At 30.7% G+C, this 16,863-nt stretch overlaps 1 protein-coding gene across 1 annotated transcript; it reads right to left on the bottom strand.

Annotated features, from left to right (window-relative positions):
• Positions 1-1,969: 1,969 nt before the first annotated feature.
• LOC111410860 lies at positions 1,970-3,296 on the bottom strand. Its single transcript, XM_023041437.1, has 3 exons — positions 3,023-3,296; positions 2,279-2,592; positions 1,970-2,247 (listed from the first exon to the last, which is right to left on the bottom strand). The coding sequence occupies exons 1-2, from the start codon at positions 3,118-3,120 to the stop codon at positions 2,322-2,324; spliced, it is 369 nt and encodes a 122-aa protein (XP_022897205.1). The 5' UTR covers positions 3,121-3,296; the 3' UTR covers positions 1,970-2,247; positions 2,279-2,321.
• Between the last annotated feature and the right edge of the window lie 13,567 nt (positions 3,297-16,863).

Genomic DNA, 16,863 nt, shown 5'->3' with positions numbered 1-16,863 from the left:
TGAGGTTAATTTCTCTCCGTGAATTTTCAGATGGAGTACTAACTCTCACATTCAAGTCAGAAGCTTTGTGAGGAATGTTGGATGAATAAACCATAAATATTAATGATAGGATTTTATTTGAACCGTAATGGTCTTATCTCTCTGCTGTTAATTAAACTACAGCCATTGTTTGGTTTAATTGATAAAATTTAAATCAAAATCAACAATTAATTTTAATAATGCATTTCATGGAATTCACAACTTTTATCAATTTTTCAACCACACATTTCATCAATTTTTATCAAAATTTACTAAAATCTTATTATTATTTTAAAAAAAATAAAAAATCAAATAAGGACTATCCGTTGAGTCAATTTTATCAAGTTAGATCTAATTTAAAGTGTTTACTTTTGCCATATCGTGGTGGGGGTGGGGAGACTGGTAAAAAAAAAAACCACAAAAAAGTAGGGAGAGCTCTTTTTGTTAAATTAGAGCTCTTTGTTATTGGTGTTAGCGGAGGTGGTATAGTAGAGGTGGAGGACGTAATGGATTTGAGAAGATGGTGGAGGTGGTGGTGGTCACAAATTGTTTGGTTAACTAAAACCAATAAAGTGGCTAATGCGTGACAAATAAATAATATGCGACAATGAAATAAATTATTTGTGACTAATAAATAATGTATGACCTAAAAAATTGTTAAGTTGTGATCAATAATTTGAAAATTTGTGACTTAAAAATAATTTGATATAATATTGTAACCTTAATATATTTGATTAATTAAATATATTTAATTATTTATTTAATAAATAAAATTTAATCAATATTTTATTTTTGAAATAATAAACCTTATTTATTAGATCCGAAATGGGTCGTACATAATGTCTCACTTATAAAATTTTCCCTTCTGTAAAATCATCTTTTCATAAGGCAATGAAGAATAGAATGAACTAATCTATTATAATTAATGTTAGCTATACAAAAATTACATGATTAACTGCTAAGAATATTTACAAAGTTTTGAAAGCGAAAACAATTCTATATTACGGTACAAACTATGAAATTTGGAGGGTTGGTGAGGTTAATCTCTCTCCATGAATTTTCATATGGAGTAACTCTCGCATTCAAGTCAAAAGCTTTTGTGAGGAATATTGTATGAATAAACCATAAATATTTTATGTAGTGATAGGATTTTATTTGAACCATACCAGAGTCATCTCTTTAAATTATTGTGGATAAAACTATAGTCCTCGTTTGATTTAATTAAAAATTGATAAAATCTAAATTAAAATGAACAATTAATTTTAATCTTTCATTTTATAAGATTCACAAATTTTATCTTTTTCAATTACATATATGTTTAGTCAATTTTTTTCAAAATCCACTAAAATTTAATTTTTAATTAACCAAATCAAATAGGGACTCTGTCTAGTTGTAATTTTATCAAATTTGTTAAACCCGTTTGACCTATTCTCATTCTTTTTCTGTTTCTTATTTTCAACCATATAATCTTTTATAAAATAATATTATACGCAAATCAAAAAAATTTCATTCTCTTTCAACCATACATTTTTTTAAAAATAATATTATTCCAACCATTAAAATTTGAAAATAACAGAGGCTAAATGGTATAGCGTTTCTTTTGCCCATATCGTGGTGTAGTGGGGTGGGGGGACTGGTAAAAAGACTACAAAAAAGGGTGGGGGAAGGGGGAGCTCTTTTGGTTTAAATTACAAATGGACAAAAGAGAAAAAGTGGAGAGACTGTGTCTTCACGTCTTCTGCTCTACTATTTAGATGTAATAATTTTTGGTCAACAATACAGCAAGATAAAGAATTGTACTATATAAATTTTTATTTTTTAATAGCGAACCACAATGTAGATAAGTCCCATAAATATTTTCATTGAACCTGGAAAAGTTAGGAGCTTTAGGTACTATGAATTTCCTTTTGTCAAAAAGGTGCATTTAATTCTTCTTAAGAGACTTCACAAAGAAAAGAAATGGGATGCAACTTTCATTTGGTGACAATCACAAACCCTACAAAGTAAGAAACCCTACCTATACTCTATTATTTGTAGAATAGAATTCTCGGAATACTTGTACAACCCTTTGAAGAGTTTAATAGACAATATTTCAACTCCAATAAATTTACATAAAATTACTATTCGAACTTCACGAAAACTAAAGAGATAAGCTTTAGAACTTACAACCATCTAATATAATACATACAATTTACATTAGTTAATGACAAAAACACACACACAAGGAATTTGAGAGAACCGTTACACACACACAAGGAATTTGAGAGAACCGTTCTTTTTCTTTTTTTCCTTCATTTCAATTTTCAACACATTACGTCCTTCAGAAGCTTGTACCTGCGAGTAGTGGGGCGGGGAGAGGGCGTGCCACTTGGGTTTTTCCCAGACTTTTCTCCGGCGCCATCTCCGCCGTCGTGCTTGATTTTGTCGCCCGAATAAGCTGATCTTGCATGAATATTAACTTGTGAAGATTTCTTTGAAGAATTGCCATGCCTTGATGTATTTCTTTCCTCACTTTGGCACCAGTCACAAACTTCCATCGGCTCTGCAAATTCGCTGTAATAGTTGCTGCAATACCTGTGAATTTTTCAAGTCTTGAAGTATAATTTCGCAAATTCGGGTGTCTTCTTTTTCTTTCTTAGTCCATCTAAGATCTAATCCGCCCTATTATATTGATTTGTTGGAGCATATTAAAATAATCGGACTGGTAATAATATACAAGAGGAAAAATGATATTATCAAGAATTAGACAAGAATAAACCAAAATAAGTTCTTGATTACGGGGTTGTTGAGTTACACACTCTAGGTTGTTGTATATAATATATTATGCAGATGATGTCGGAGTTGGGTGCGAGGGGTGATGTGGGTTGTTCATATTTCACTTTCACCGAAAATCATATTATGCAAAACAAGAAATTCATTCATAGGACCATGAGAAAAAAAATTTGATCACCATCTTTAATATGCATGTAAATTTTCACAGCGTGTAGAGATTTTCGAAGCGTACGAGTGTTGGAAGCGGCCTCGGCACTTGGTGCATCGGAAAAGCTTGTCGGAGAATCCCACATCGCCACACATACAACACACGGTCTGAAGATCCACCATTGTTTAAGCTTAAGAAAAACCAGACCAGAGAGAACTTTTAAGGAAGAATAGATTTTATGGGTTTCAAGTCGGTGGACGCATCTCATTCATTTATACACATAATAAATTCTCCATAGTCCATACATATATATACGCACACATATGTGGGTGGGTGTGGATGTATATATCATTCTATTGTTATTTCTATTGTGTGTCCGCACAAGGGATAATCGATATAGATACGGGTGGAACACAGGTTGTTTGCAGTCGTTTTCAGTTAGGGAGAAAATTGTGAACCTGTAGGCTGTAGAAAAGGAGTTTTGTCCCTAACTAGTTAAGTTTGGGCCATTTCTATCACTATAACCCTTTAATTTATTTTATTTTATTTTATTTTGAAGGCTACCCTTTTATTATTTATCCATTGGCTTTGGGGAAAGATTATTTAAAAATAAAATAAATAATAAAAAAAGGTTCAATCTCTTTGTGGGAGCGTGAGATGCAGACTGGTTACTGAATAAAGAACTACAAGTTTAGAAAAGAAACATTGAACCTAACCTCCATTCAATGTGATCCAATTTAAAAAAAAAAAAAAACATTCAAAAAAAACGAAATTTAAAAAAAAAAAAAAAAAAAAAAAAAAAAAAAAAAAAAAAATCCCTTTAAGATTTGGGGTTGCATCTTAAAATGTCAACATTGTCACGAGGAGCACTTCAAACTATTAGAAATTGATCTATATGTATTTTCATCGTTATTCGATGTGAGATTATATCTCTTGACATACCTGCACAAAATGGTGACTCTTTTGAACAAATCAATCTTGAAATTCGTATACTCATTTAGTTGAGTCTTAATCAGATCAATTCGCTCATTTAGTTGACGTGGATGTGTGTTGTGAGTGCGACTGTGGTGTGATGGTGTTTGTGGCTGCTATGGTGGCGAGGCAACGGTTCTAGAGGCGGTTTGTGATCAATTATTTGGATGCGTTGGTGTTAGATCAATGGTGGATCTGGTGGTGGCATGGCTTTTGTTGATGGAGATGGTGGTGGTGGTGAATCTGGCATGGATGTGTTGACGGGTGTTGGTCTTGTAGTTGAAAATGGTGGTTTATTAGTGGTTGTGGTGGTGAGGTGGTGATGGATCTGGAGCGACATTTGTTGGTTTTTTTGCAATGTATTAGATTTGTTGTAGGCGATGGTGGTTTTGATTGTGACGATAGCAATGGTGCTATTGGGGGTAGTGGTGAGGTGGTGATCACAAGTGTTGATTGTAGTTACAAATTATTTGGTTGACTGTGACCATTAAATTGGTTAATCTGTAACCAATGAAAGAGATGAACCGTGACCAAGAAATAATGTGTAACCTAAAAAATTATCAATTTGTAATCGATACTTTGATCATTTGTCTTTGTCTAATAAGTTGTGACTTATAATGTTCGCAATTTGTTACCGATGAACAAATTGTAATCTATAAAATTTTTGAATTGTAATCGTAAAATAACTTGCAATATATAAAAATTTTGGTCTATGACTGAAAAATAATATGTGACTAACTAAATTTGTGAATTTGTGGCCAAATTGTATAATTTGTGACTGTAATATGTTTAATTTAATCATAAATAAATTGTAATAAATATCTGATTTTTGAAATTTAAAACTTTTATTCTTAATTTTGAAATAGGTGATAGTTAACCTCTTATTTATGAATTTTTTCCATGTTAAAATTTAAGATTCCATCTTAGAAGATCAACCATAATAAGAGAAATAGCTCAAAATCTTATAAATTGATCAATGTTTTTATCCTAATTCGATATGGAATCATATCCCGCTTAACAAAACCGAAACATGAAAGCTAATTAGTAAAAGAAGAAGATCTACATCTCGTATGCTCTCGTCATCATGTGATATGTGTAATAGTTAATAACTTTGTTGGCTCACTGTTAGTCTCACTTTGTTGATGTCAGGTCAAAATTATTAACTGCCCAAGTGCAGACCTGAACCTAGTGTAAAAAGATGGGGGATAAGCTTTTGCCTTGCAATTTCCCATCATTGCTTTGCTCGTTACTTTATGGATACTATATACTATTGGATTAGTAGCCACCGTTCGATTCATTTTCTAACCAATCATCAGCAAGTTAGTTGATTTTTGCCGCTCGAAAATGTTGACTTGACATAGGTGCATAACTCTTGATTACAAATTTTAATTGTCAACTAATTTTAACATAGCGGTTTCAAAAATAATCAACGAGCTTTTTTTTATTTCAATTTTCCAAAATCAATGAATATGGCACTATAGGATCCAATAGAGTTTTGATCAAGTGCGTGGTTCGTTGTTGTTTCATGGACTGTGCCTTCATTATTTCATCATTTTCCAGTGAGAAAATGGTCGACGAAATGGACTTCTATCGCACAACAGTAAATAATGGAATCGAATACGTGTCACTTAATTGGGTAAATTAATTCATGGTCACTAAACTTTTAGCAAAATGAGAATTGGGTAATTTAATTTCAAATTGGATCACTGAAATTCAATTTAATTTCAAAAGTTAACATTCTCTCTCACGTGCCATCTCCTAAATTGATGAAAAAAATTATTAATCAACGATCATACTGCAATGAATGATGAATCTTCCACATAATCGTTGTTGGCAACTTGGCATGTCGGTTTATTGTGACTTGAACAAGTTCTATCAATTTGGAAAATTGTAGAAAAAGAAATGTAATAAAGTAATAGATTTGATATTTCTCGCAAATTAAATTTACCCCACCTATTCACACTAGTTTAATTTACTTTCGAAAGGGAGGAAGACCAAACTATAAATTAAAAAATGAGCAATAACTCGGGATAGGCTCACCTTGGTATTGTTAATATGTTTAATTTGCGTGCATTTACGTGAATTAATTACTATCGCTTTAAATAATAATCAGGGTTGACGGAGGCTGATTTTTGTTATGATAATAATTTAAAATTGCGTAAATTGCCTCGTTATTTATAATTAAATATATGGATTAAACAACAACATAAGGTACATTTTTCTTTAAAATAATTAATATTTAATAATAGAAAATATATGGATTAAACAACAACATAAGGTACATTTTTCTTTAAAATAATTAATATTTAATAATAGAATTGAAGATGGATAGAGTGTCACAATATAATTTTATATCACTCAACTGTGAGTATTATGGTAGGAGGACCATTCTAAATTTTACCTAAGTTGACCCAAGAACAATAGGGCTCAAGTCAACCAAAATAATAGGTTCCATGGCCGAGTATAGAAGCTCGGACGTTATCAAATATAAGAGTGAGGATAATATAACGTTCAATTTCATGAAAGCATATTCAACATGTAATAATGGAGATGTCGACCAAAAATCCTAAAATTTATTAGAAATGTCTCACAAGCAAGATTGTAAGACCAAAATCGAATAAAAAGTCTGCATGTCCAAAATTTCGAAAATCTACAAATAATTTATTACCACCTTCTCAACAGTAACATTCACTTGCTCTCTATAACTATCAACTGAAAATTCACATCAAGCAAGCTTAATTCTCTAAATACATTGATACTCTTATTGAATTGTCACAACAAAATAATGAATCATTTAAACCAATCAACCACCAAGTCTCTTGGTCTCTAGAGGTAAACTCGCTTTGAATCTTTTTATTTACCGCTGTCAGTAAATTTGCGATTTTGGGTGTGAACTTGAATTGCTTAGTGAAAATTAACTAACAATTTATATTTCACTTTAAAATTGAACAAACTGTTAAGATTTGGGGTTCTATTTTAAAAAGTCAATATTCTTAAGAGAAGTAGCATAAATCCTTATATATTTGTTTTTATTTTTCATCTTTATTCGATGTGGGATTATATCACTTAACATGTTCCACAAGATGGTGTTTTATTGAGCAAACCAATTTTGAAATTTGTATACTCAATTTTTTAGTCCTAATCGAATCGAATCGTTGGAGTTTAATGGACTCTAGTATCATGTAAAGACTGAGGTTCTATCTTAAATGGTCGACCTTGTTAAGAGAAGTAGTCCAAAACCTTGTAAGGCGGCCTATGTTTTCTTCTTTATTTGATGTAAAATCATATCCCTTAACAATGTAAAGACTTGAGATTCCATTTTAAAAGGTCGAACTTGTTAAGAAGAATGATCCAAAACCTTACAAGTTAGCCTATGATGTCATTTTTATTCGATGTGGGCACAGCAAGTAGTAGCTCGTTTTGAGCAAACTAATCTTGAAATTTGTATACTCATAATCAGATTGAATTGCCCATTAGAGTTTAATGGGCTCCAATACCATGTTAAGATTTGGAGTTTCATCTTAAAATGTCGACCTTATTAGGAGGACTAGCTAAAATCTTTATCAATTGATCTATAATTTCATCTTTATTTGATGTGGAATTACATCTTTTAACATAAATTACTACATTCAATTGGATTCGAAATACAAATTTGACTAAAGTTAATTACGAAAAAAAAAAAATCATATAAAGTTCATGATTGCCAAGACCCACGAATCAACATAACAAGTGATTGTCTCCAAACGACGAGAAAATACAATGTTTCATGGTGGTGGTGTCCCAGCCACGTGCTTTAGTCTTTTGTTTGTTGGGAAAACAATATCCAAAATTTGAAATGACGGACGTTTATGACAAGTTCAATAAGTTAAATTGAATGCTACTGAAAAAATATAAAATTAAATTTTACTTATTACCTAATACAATCTAGTTTAATTTCTGGCTTAAAAACAACATTCCACAAGGATAATTATGTGCATCATTAGTATAGGCCATCATGAGTTTAGGTTGAAAATATGGAAAGCAAAATTGTAAAAATTAAAAATGATAATAGAAATTATATTTTAACCCCCTCTAAGGCAAAAACCTGTCCATGTTCGGTTGTGCTATCGAAATATCAAAATAGGAGGGCACGTATTTTGAGGTGGGCTTACTATTTAGACGCTTTCGGCATTTATTTGCTCCCCTCACTAGGGAAAGGTGAGTCCATAATTCATTGTCAAATGTATCATAAAATTAGTAGGCAATGAATCGAGAGATCTACGAATACTTAAACTGGCCATGATATCTACTATCAATGCCGTGTGCACTCACATTTAATGGCATGTCATAAAAAGGTTTATTGTCCATGTTATGTACATAACAAGAACACTTACTCTTAAATGTATTAAAATAGAATAGATATGTCTAAATAGATCTAGTTAATTGTGGCCTAAGCAGAACAATTTATAAAAAGGGCCACTGATGTAGCAAGGGTAAATTGAAAAGGCTTTGCTACGTGTACATTAAGAATTACATTAATAGTGACATAACGTACTTGCATTTGATGTAATTCTTGATATTTAAGTAGAATAATCTAAACTGAAAATGTTGTAAAAAATTGTTTACACATGCCATGAGGAAGAGTGGGCCTTTTGCGATATAGTTGAGATGGAAAAGGTTAAAAAAGGAAAAAGTCCTTAAAAAAAAAACGTCAACTTCATTGAAGTAGTTGTCGAGGCGGGCCTAGTTGGGGATGTATATGACATTCAACTCGAAAAATAATAGAATTATATGACTCAAAGTACATCACGGTTTTACTTTACAAAACCATCATTAGAATAATAAATTGGCCTAAAATATAAATATCATAAATCATAAGATTTAATGGCATGTATGAAACATTGATAATTTTATTACATGTATGTATCTTGCAATATCATTTATTTAATCTAATTTGAAATATTAGATTCTACCAATAGAGTTTACATATATGTGAATGTGATCATATTTAAGTCAAGAAGTAATTATTGTATTGCATAATATATATGTTTTTTAAATTTTATCTTTAAGTAATTATTATAAAATTATAGTTTTATAAAACAGGAAATTAAATGGAAACCCTAAAGTGTTTCCCCTGGATTTCGACAATATGAACAAAAATCTTCTAATCTAACTATACGACTAGCCGGGGGTGTTCCAGATTTTATGTATCCGAGTGAATAAGGTAAGAGGAAGTTCAATCAATTCTGAACTCAAAGTGTTCCAGCATATCTAGCTAGTAACTCAACATAACCAAAATAGAGAGTCGTCCCCACAATTTGTTAATTCCTACGAAAGAGGTCTGTACGATTTTTCAAGTAGGCAAATTTGAATTTTTTTTTTTTTCATGATTATTCAATAAAACTTGTGAGTAAACTATTTCGCCTAATCAAGATAAGGAAACATTGCCGCCATTCTTTCTAGAAGCTATTGCAAATCATTTAAAAAAAAAAAAAAAAAAACATATTGGTTCTATTCTGTCAAACCTTTGTTTTGTGTATGTTTAAACACTCCTATTAGGTTGCTCTAACGAGGCAAGAGAAATAGAAAGTTTACAAATTTAATTTAATCATTTCTTGAGTCAAGTCCAGACAAGGGACTGATATTTTTCAATTATTATCTAAATTTTTAAGTATCTTTGTCTGACCCCAATATTTTGTGAACTTTAATGGTAGGCATTAAGACACAAAACACGGATTGGGAAGATTACACTTAATCTATAATTCTTATATTACAAAGTTATTTCAACTTAAATTTAAGGGCATTGTGATTTCCGAAATGTGAAATCTTACTTCATTAACTCAGCCTTGCTCCATATATTCGTCAACCCCACCCATTTACAATGATGAGCGAGAAGATGAAGAATATTCAAAGAGAGAAGATGTGAAATCCCCTAAGAGTATGTCCCCTACTCAATTCAAGGGAAATGACCTGTGTGCAGGGAGTTTTGCACAAATCTTCTATAGGTTAGACACGTGGAAGTGGACTCCATGTGAATATTTTATTGTAATGAGCCCCATTGCTATAAATATTCTGTAAAATATCTGTAAAAAAAAATTCTGTAAGTGTAGCATTACTCATCAATTCAATGTGACTCAACTGAATGTCATCTCAAATCAAGTTTTAAGAGAAGACTTCTACTCGGATCAAACTACAAAGTCCACCAAGTTTTAGTTCAAGTGTTTGACGGACCTTAATTGAAATATCAAACTATCAATGCTACTTTTTCAAACGAACAGGTTTGGAAGACTTCGAAGTATTATCAAGTTCAGTCTATTCATCCTCCGTTAGAAGAAAACAAAGTTACTCATTTCAATGAAGAAGTCATAGCCTCTCTTGTCAAAATAATCTCCACATCGGATATTCAAGAAGTATAGCCAATGACACCCTCCAACCTACAAAGACAAAAAAATTCAATCTGGGAATAATTATGCCATTGTTCTCCTTCATTCAATTACAAGACATTTGACGAGGATAGAAGGAGACATTCGTATAAATCCTCCTCTCTTTTTTCTTCTTCTTTATTTTTTTTTGCATCCAACTTCAAGTAAGTGTGGCCTTTCACCCAACACGTTAATTTATAAATTATAATAAATGGATTGAAATGCCCTAATACAGACAAATAGTATGTACATTATTTTTTCTAACTTTTTTACAAGTGGATGGAGTGTAGATAAATAATATAATGATGAATAGAGTATTCATGAGATCTATTTATACTGAACACCGTGCTTAGATGGCAATTTAAATCAAAATTAAAACTGCTATTTATCTATTTATTTTACTATAAGTAAAACTAACATTAATTCGAAACCTATGCAATTAGGATTTTGAATTATTCTAACTATCAAATAAAGAAAGCAATTTAAAAGTAAACAAATTTTGGAGTTTAATCAAATCACGAAAATACTAAAATCTGCATTGATCATTGTTTACCCTTTCAATCCTCAAATGGTCATTTACAATGAATTCTTGATTGCTTTTTTTGGCCTTGTTACGATTAGGTTCTAATTATTAGACGATTTTATCAAACAAAAATGGCAAAAATTAAAGTATTAAGGGTAAAATGAACACGAGAATTTTTGCCCTACGACTATTGATTCAAAACTAAATTTTTTTATCTCCCTTTTGAGTTTTCGTCGCCAGAAGAAATCACAACATTAATGGGAGCCATATCAACCAAAGTTACAACTTTAGGGCAGCACAAATAAAATTCGCTCAAGTTTACAAAAATTGCCTCTCGAATGCGATTACAGTTCACTCAAGAATATTACACCACCTCTCACAATCATTTACGCATCGCTCAAGAATAGCAAACTTAAATTTAGGAGTGAAAGATGGAATATTTTCCAATTTCAAAGAGAGAGAAAGTGGATGAAGAACCCAAAAGCCAAAGTCAAAATAATGAATCGATCAACCCTAGAAGTCAAACCGTGCAAGAGTAATATGGCCAGCATCTAACTAACGGGCGCGTCAATAGAAGCCACCAGGAGGTTACCAATCCAACGATTGAGAAGGCAACACTTGGCAACATCCTATGAACTTTGTCCACTAATAAAAGCGTGTTGTGCAACACGTTTTCCAGCCAAATTTGTCAAATGAAGATAGATAACGTTTTTGCCACAATTCATTCCAACAGTCAATAGTCAAGTAATTAAGTCAGCAGCCACATCACCCTGGTCAAGGTCAACAGTTGTGCCACATTCCAACAGTCTCATTGCTTTTTTTGTTCCTGTTATACTCGTACTTCCCCTCTTTACATTGAGGGTTTAAACTATAAAACTTAAATGAAACATTAAGACACCGTTTGATACAATATATTTTTCATGGAAATTGGAAATTTTCATTTTTCCGCTTTTTTGGATGTTTGATATACAATTTTTTCCAGGCAATTGTTTTCCATAAATAGTGCTCACACGGATGCCAATTTCGGCTTTTTAGGGAAAATGAATTCCCATGGGTACGATGGTTTTTCAAATTCCAGTTTTTTTTATTTTTTTATTTTTTTTATTTTGGGGGAAATGGAAACAAATTCTAAGAGTTATTGTAATTTTTTTTCCTTTAATTAACAAATTTAATGTAAAACAAAGTCAAACGAACACCAAAAGATAAATGATTTTCTTGATTTTTTTTTTTTTTTTTTTTTTTTTATTGGAAAAAAATTAAAAAAGGCACAAAGTAAGAGGCATTTTTGAGAGATTTCCCAGTCTGAGTGCACGAGCAGTCACAATTTTTAGCCCTATTTCTGATAGACTTATTACAAGATGTTTGCCCTTCTGTTTTATTTGAGTTACTTTTTTTCTCCATCCAATAGACTGGAATGTTTTGACTTCTAATGCTCGGAGATCCAACCTTTTTTCATAAATCCTGTAATTGTGTTTTTCAGACGAAGTTGCTCTAAGGAATGCAATGTGCTATTATCAATTTATTACACCTAAACAATGCCATATTGTTGGCTTTTGTTTGTGCTAAAGAATCTATTTTTCTTTTGTCTTTCGTGTAAATTTGGGGTTTGAGTTTTTTCCGAATGTGTGGTTAAAAAATCAGAATTTTTTTTGATTTTTATGTAATATTATTTTATTGAAAATTTGTGGTTAATATGATGTCAAATCACTGTTTAAAAATTTATTTTTTAAAAGAATGCAGCTCAACCTGAGTGTATAAAAGTTCGTTCGTTGATCAAAATTAAATATTGTTCTAAATAAGCGTGTAAAACGCTTATCATATTTTTGATAACATGATTTTATAAAATTGATTCAATATCTTGCTTTTAGATTGCGCAAGAGAAGAATTATGCTGAGGCATAAATTCAAAATATTTGTTTGTTCAGCTATAATGTCAAAGCATATAGTTGTTATCGAAAAAGGAATTTATTTATTTATTTATTTAAAAAATATTAAAGCATCTTCAGCGTGTTTCATGGATTACTAATTAGGTGCTAAGTAAGTTGAAAGTCTTTCAGTCTACATAGAATAATTTCTATTAAATACACATTTAAGCCTAAACTAGTCTCCAACTCATTTTATCGCTTGCTATCTACATATCCTTTAATTTCTTTAAATGAAAACCTAATTATGTCTATTCTTAATAGGAAATATATACATGAAAGAAAATATTTATGTTGTTGAGTCACTTTATCTAGACGGACCTCAAACCTATGAATGATAAAATTTCATGTATCTAATATTGACAGCAACCCCGCATGATCCTAACCCAAATGGGACGGGGAAATGCCGCCTTGAATAGTAAATGGTACAGGAAGGAGGGTCATGATACTCGTCCTGAATTCTTTGAATTCGCCCCAAATCGTTTTGTTTTTATTTTTTATATTTTTCTAATTAAAATAATGTTTAATAAATAAATAATAATATCAAAAATTTAAGTAATTAAATGTGCAATAACAAGAATTTTTAATCCTTGCCCTCTTGCAGAAAATCACCGATGGGGCAGGAAATGGTAATGATCGTCTTCACCCATGACATGTGCCATTGACGTTTCCACGATAGACACGATTTATTTTATTCTCTTCCATGTTAACTTGATAGAGTATCTATTAGTTTATATTGTAAATGATTTTTTTTAAACCGTCTATTTTTATTTATATGGCACAACCTTTTTTACTTAATCCACCATTATATTGAAGACGTTCTTACATTAGTACAATAATTGAATTAGTGGCAAATTAATAATTATAAGAAAGGGAAGTCAATCCCATTTATCGGATATGTCCACCATTCAATTCATGCTTTTCATAGATGTAATAATCAGATGGTTTGAAATTGGTGGCATAAGAGCTTCAATCATGTTTGGTGTACTTCAAGTTTTCATTCACCAATTTTATTTTTTTATTTTTAAAATCATTTTTCTCGTCCACAATTTTTTTGAAAATAAAGGCAATGTCAACAATGATATAAAGGAAATGATATACAAATGATAAAATGCAAGAGCTTTTGCTGTGATATGACTTATGAGTAGTTGATAAGCACCAAGTGGGACCCACCTCTAATTCTATTTCTTGATTTTCATCTTGTTTATTTATTCCGTATTTCTCATTTCATTTTGTCCATTATTCTGAAAGCGACACTTTTTTAATACAATCTTTGAAAGCGAAGATGGAAGTATCATACTTGCACTGGCGGATCCAGCACCCAGTGAGCATTGACGACCATGCGTGCTGGATCATTTGAGATAATTATTTTGTTAACAATGGATAAATTCTATATGTAATATATATGATAACTTCTTTCATTTGCAAACATCTCTTATAGCTCAGTTAGTTAGAGTTTTCATTTTTAAATAGGAAGTCTTCAGATCAAATTTGTAAATATTTTAGTTCAACATTTTTTTATTTTTTATTTTATCAAAACCAATGCAATTGGAAGGACTCGAACTTGTGTGCTCTCATTTGGATTAAGAAAAGTTTGACCATTGAGGCATTCAATGAACTTCAACATTAAATATTTAAATGGAACAGAATTATATATGTTCAATTTTAGAAGTTTCAATACAATTGGAAAGATTCGAATATGAGCTCCTCTTTTGAATTATGCAAAATTTGGCCACTCTGACATTCGATGAATTTAACATTAAATATAATAAAACTATATACGTTCAATTTTAGCAAAGTAATAGATATACTTATTTTTCTTTGTAGTTGACAATTAATGGTCAACGACAATCTATACTCACTCAAGATTATGGATCCGCCATGCATACTTGGAAAATTTATCACAATTATCGTGATAAACCCAAACCATGACGATAAGGGAAAAAGATCTTTATTAATAGAATTATTAACTTCTTTAAAAAAAAATCATAATAAATCAAGTTTTATTCTTAGTAAATAAAAAATACGTACAAGTGACAATAGACAAAAGCAATAATCAACGTAGACACGAGACTAGTTAATTGTAAGATAAAAAATGGCTGGAAAACTCGAAAAGAAAGGCAATGACGGGACATGTACATTGAGAACACGTTCTGTCGGCCTCTTTGTACTTAATAATTTCTTAATTGTTATTTTATTTCATCATTTTCTATAAACCTTAGAAAGCTTTTCCTTTTGGGTTCAAAGTAGGTACCTAATATAAGTAGGTACAAAGAAAAACAGTTATTTATTTATTTATGCACAACTTATTTAGGCCTGTTTGAGTCACATTTAAATAAAAAAAATACATTTTTTAATAGTAATTTGATATCATGTCAACCACATATTTTTATATAAAATAATATTACACGTAAATCTAAAAGTTTTCCTTATTTTTTAACCATACATTTCTCATCAATACACTATTCAAAAATACATTTTCATTCTAATAATGTGGCTCAAACAAGAGCTTAAAGTATACTTGCAAAATGTGCTTATTTGACCTGTGCAAATATATCTAAGAGAGTGTTTGATACCCATTTTCTTGTAAAAATGTATTTTAGAATAGTAAATTGATGGAAAATGTGTGGTTAAAATATAAGGAAAAGCTTTTGATTTATGTGTAATATTATTTTAATAAAAAATGTGTGGTTAAAAATAAGAGAGAGAAAAATATATTTTAAAAAAAATGCGTACCAAACGGGCCTAAGCTATTAAGTGGAATCTACATTACATTGATTGGGATTATTCTTGAGACGAGATAAAAAGCCAGACAAGAGTAGCTGGACGATATATTACATATCATGTCAAGACACAATACTAAAATAAAATCGTGTCGCTAAAACAGACGAGAAGCACTTGCCATACAGGGGTACCTTCATAGAGCACTCATAGGTTATACAAATCGGAGGATGGGGAGGTATTTTTGTGTTAATATTTTACTCATATGAGATGGATTATTCTGTAATTTTTCTATAAAAACGTTATTCTGTACCCATATAATGATTGAAAAAAGACATCCCAATTATAATCAAGATTCTTCCAAGTGAGATTTTATGCTTATACCAAATCCTTAGATATTCCAAAACTTATATTTGATTTACGTGTACGCAGACTGTTAGGATGAAAATGAATGGCTAACGAACGACCAAGGAAATTGGATTCTTTTCATTAGCATAATTGTACGGATTCTTAGTCATCTTACAATGTGATACAACCTAAAATTTAGCCTAGGATTTTCCAACTAAAAATGGGTTAACAAGACAAAAGAGAATATAAATTGTCATATCAAAGTGTCTTCAGCAAAAGATGCCACAAGACGATTAGGAAAGTGAAAGACCCAAAATTTTTCAACCTAAAAAATTAATTTTTTGACTGTTATTTCATTATTTCAGTGGTTATTTCTGATTTCTTATTTCATGGGTAGGACTTACTTTTCTCTTTAACGGTTAAAAAATCAATTTTTATAATTACTATCGAAAAAACACATAATGAGATTTTCTGACTATCTGATTCAATAGAGATCAATTTAAAGTACTACAAATGTTCTGATTATATTAAGGCCCTATTTGTGGCCCTTTAATTTCAAAAATTAGAGTATGGAATAGTGATTGATGTTGATATATGTGATTAAAAAAAGGAAGAGTTTTTGATATATGTGTAATATTATTTTAATGAATAATGGTGGTTGAAAATAAGTACTGTAGAAATAATAATGTGGAAAAATGTGAGAGAATGGTTGACAAACAAGGACTAAATTTACAAATTGAATGTTGGGGAGTTTATCGTTCTATTGTATTTTAATTCGATTCTATAGAAATAAACAATCAATTTTTATTTTTATTTTTTTATTTCGGCTCAAACGATACGATCTAGACGTTTTGGCCCATTCCTGCCACCACACTCTCTTGCCAATAAATTTTGGTAAATATTAATATATTTCGCCTTCATTTAGATCGAAATTAATAAATTCAACCAAATTTAAACATTAATATTAAGAATTATGTATTCATAGTTATTCCTCATTATTATACTTTTTTGTGAGACTACTATTCCTTTTTTTTTTTTT

The sequence above is a fragment of the Olea europaea genome, chromosome 15 (genome assembly GCF_002742605.1).
Source record: "Olea europaea var. sylvestris chromosome 15, O_europaea_v1, whole genome shotgun sequence".
NCBI lineage: Eukaryota > Viridiplantae > Streptophyta > Magnoliopsida > Lamiales > Oleaceae > Olea > Olea europaea.
This window is presented reverse-complemented; position numbering and strand designations above follow the sequence as displayed.

Bases quoted from the DNA above. Each gene is read 5' to 3' on its own strand.
- LOC111410860 (XM_023041437.1), bottom strand. From the start codon at position 3,120: ATGGTGGATCTTCAGACCGTGTGTTGTATGTGTGGCGATGTGGGATTC. The intron at 2,593-3,022 runs GTACGCTTCGAA...AAAAATTCACAG, and splicing joins CGAGGCCGCTTCCAACACTC to GTATTGCAGCAACTATTACA.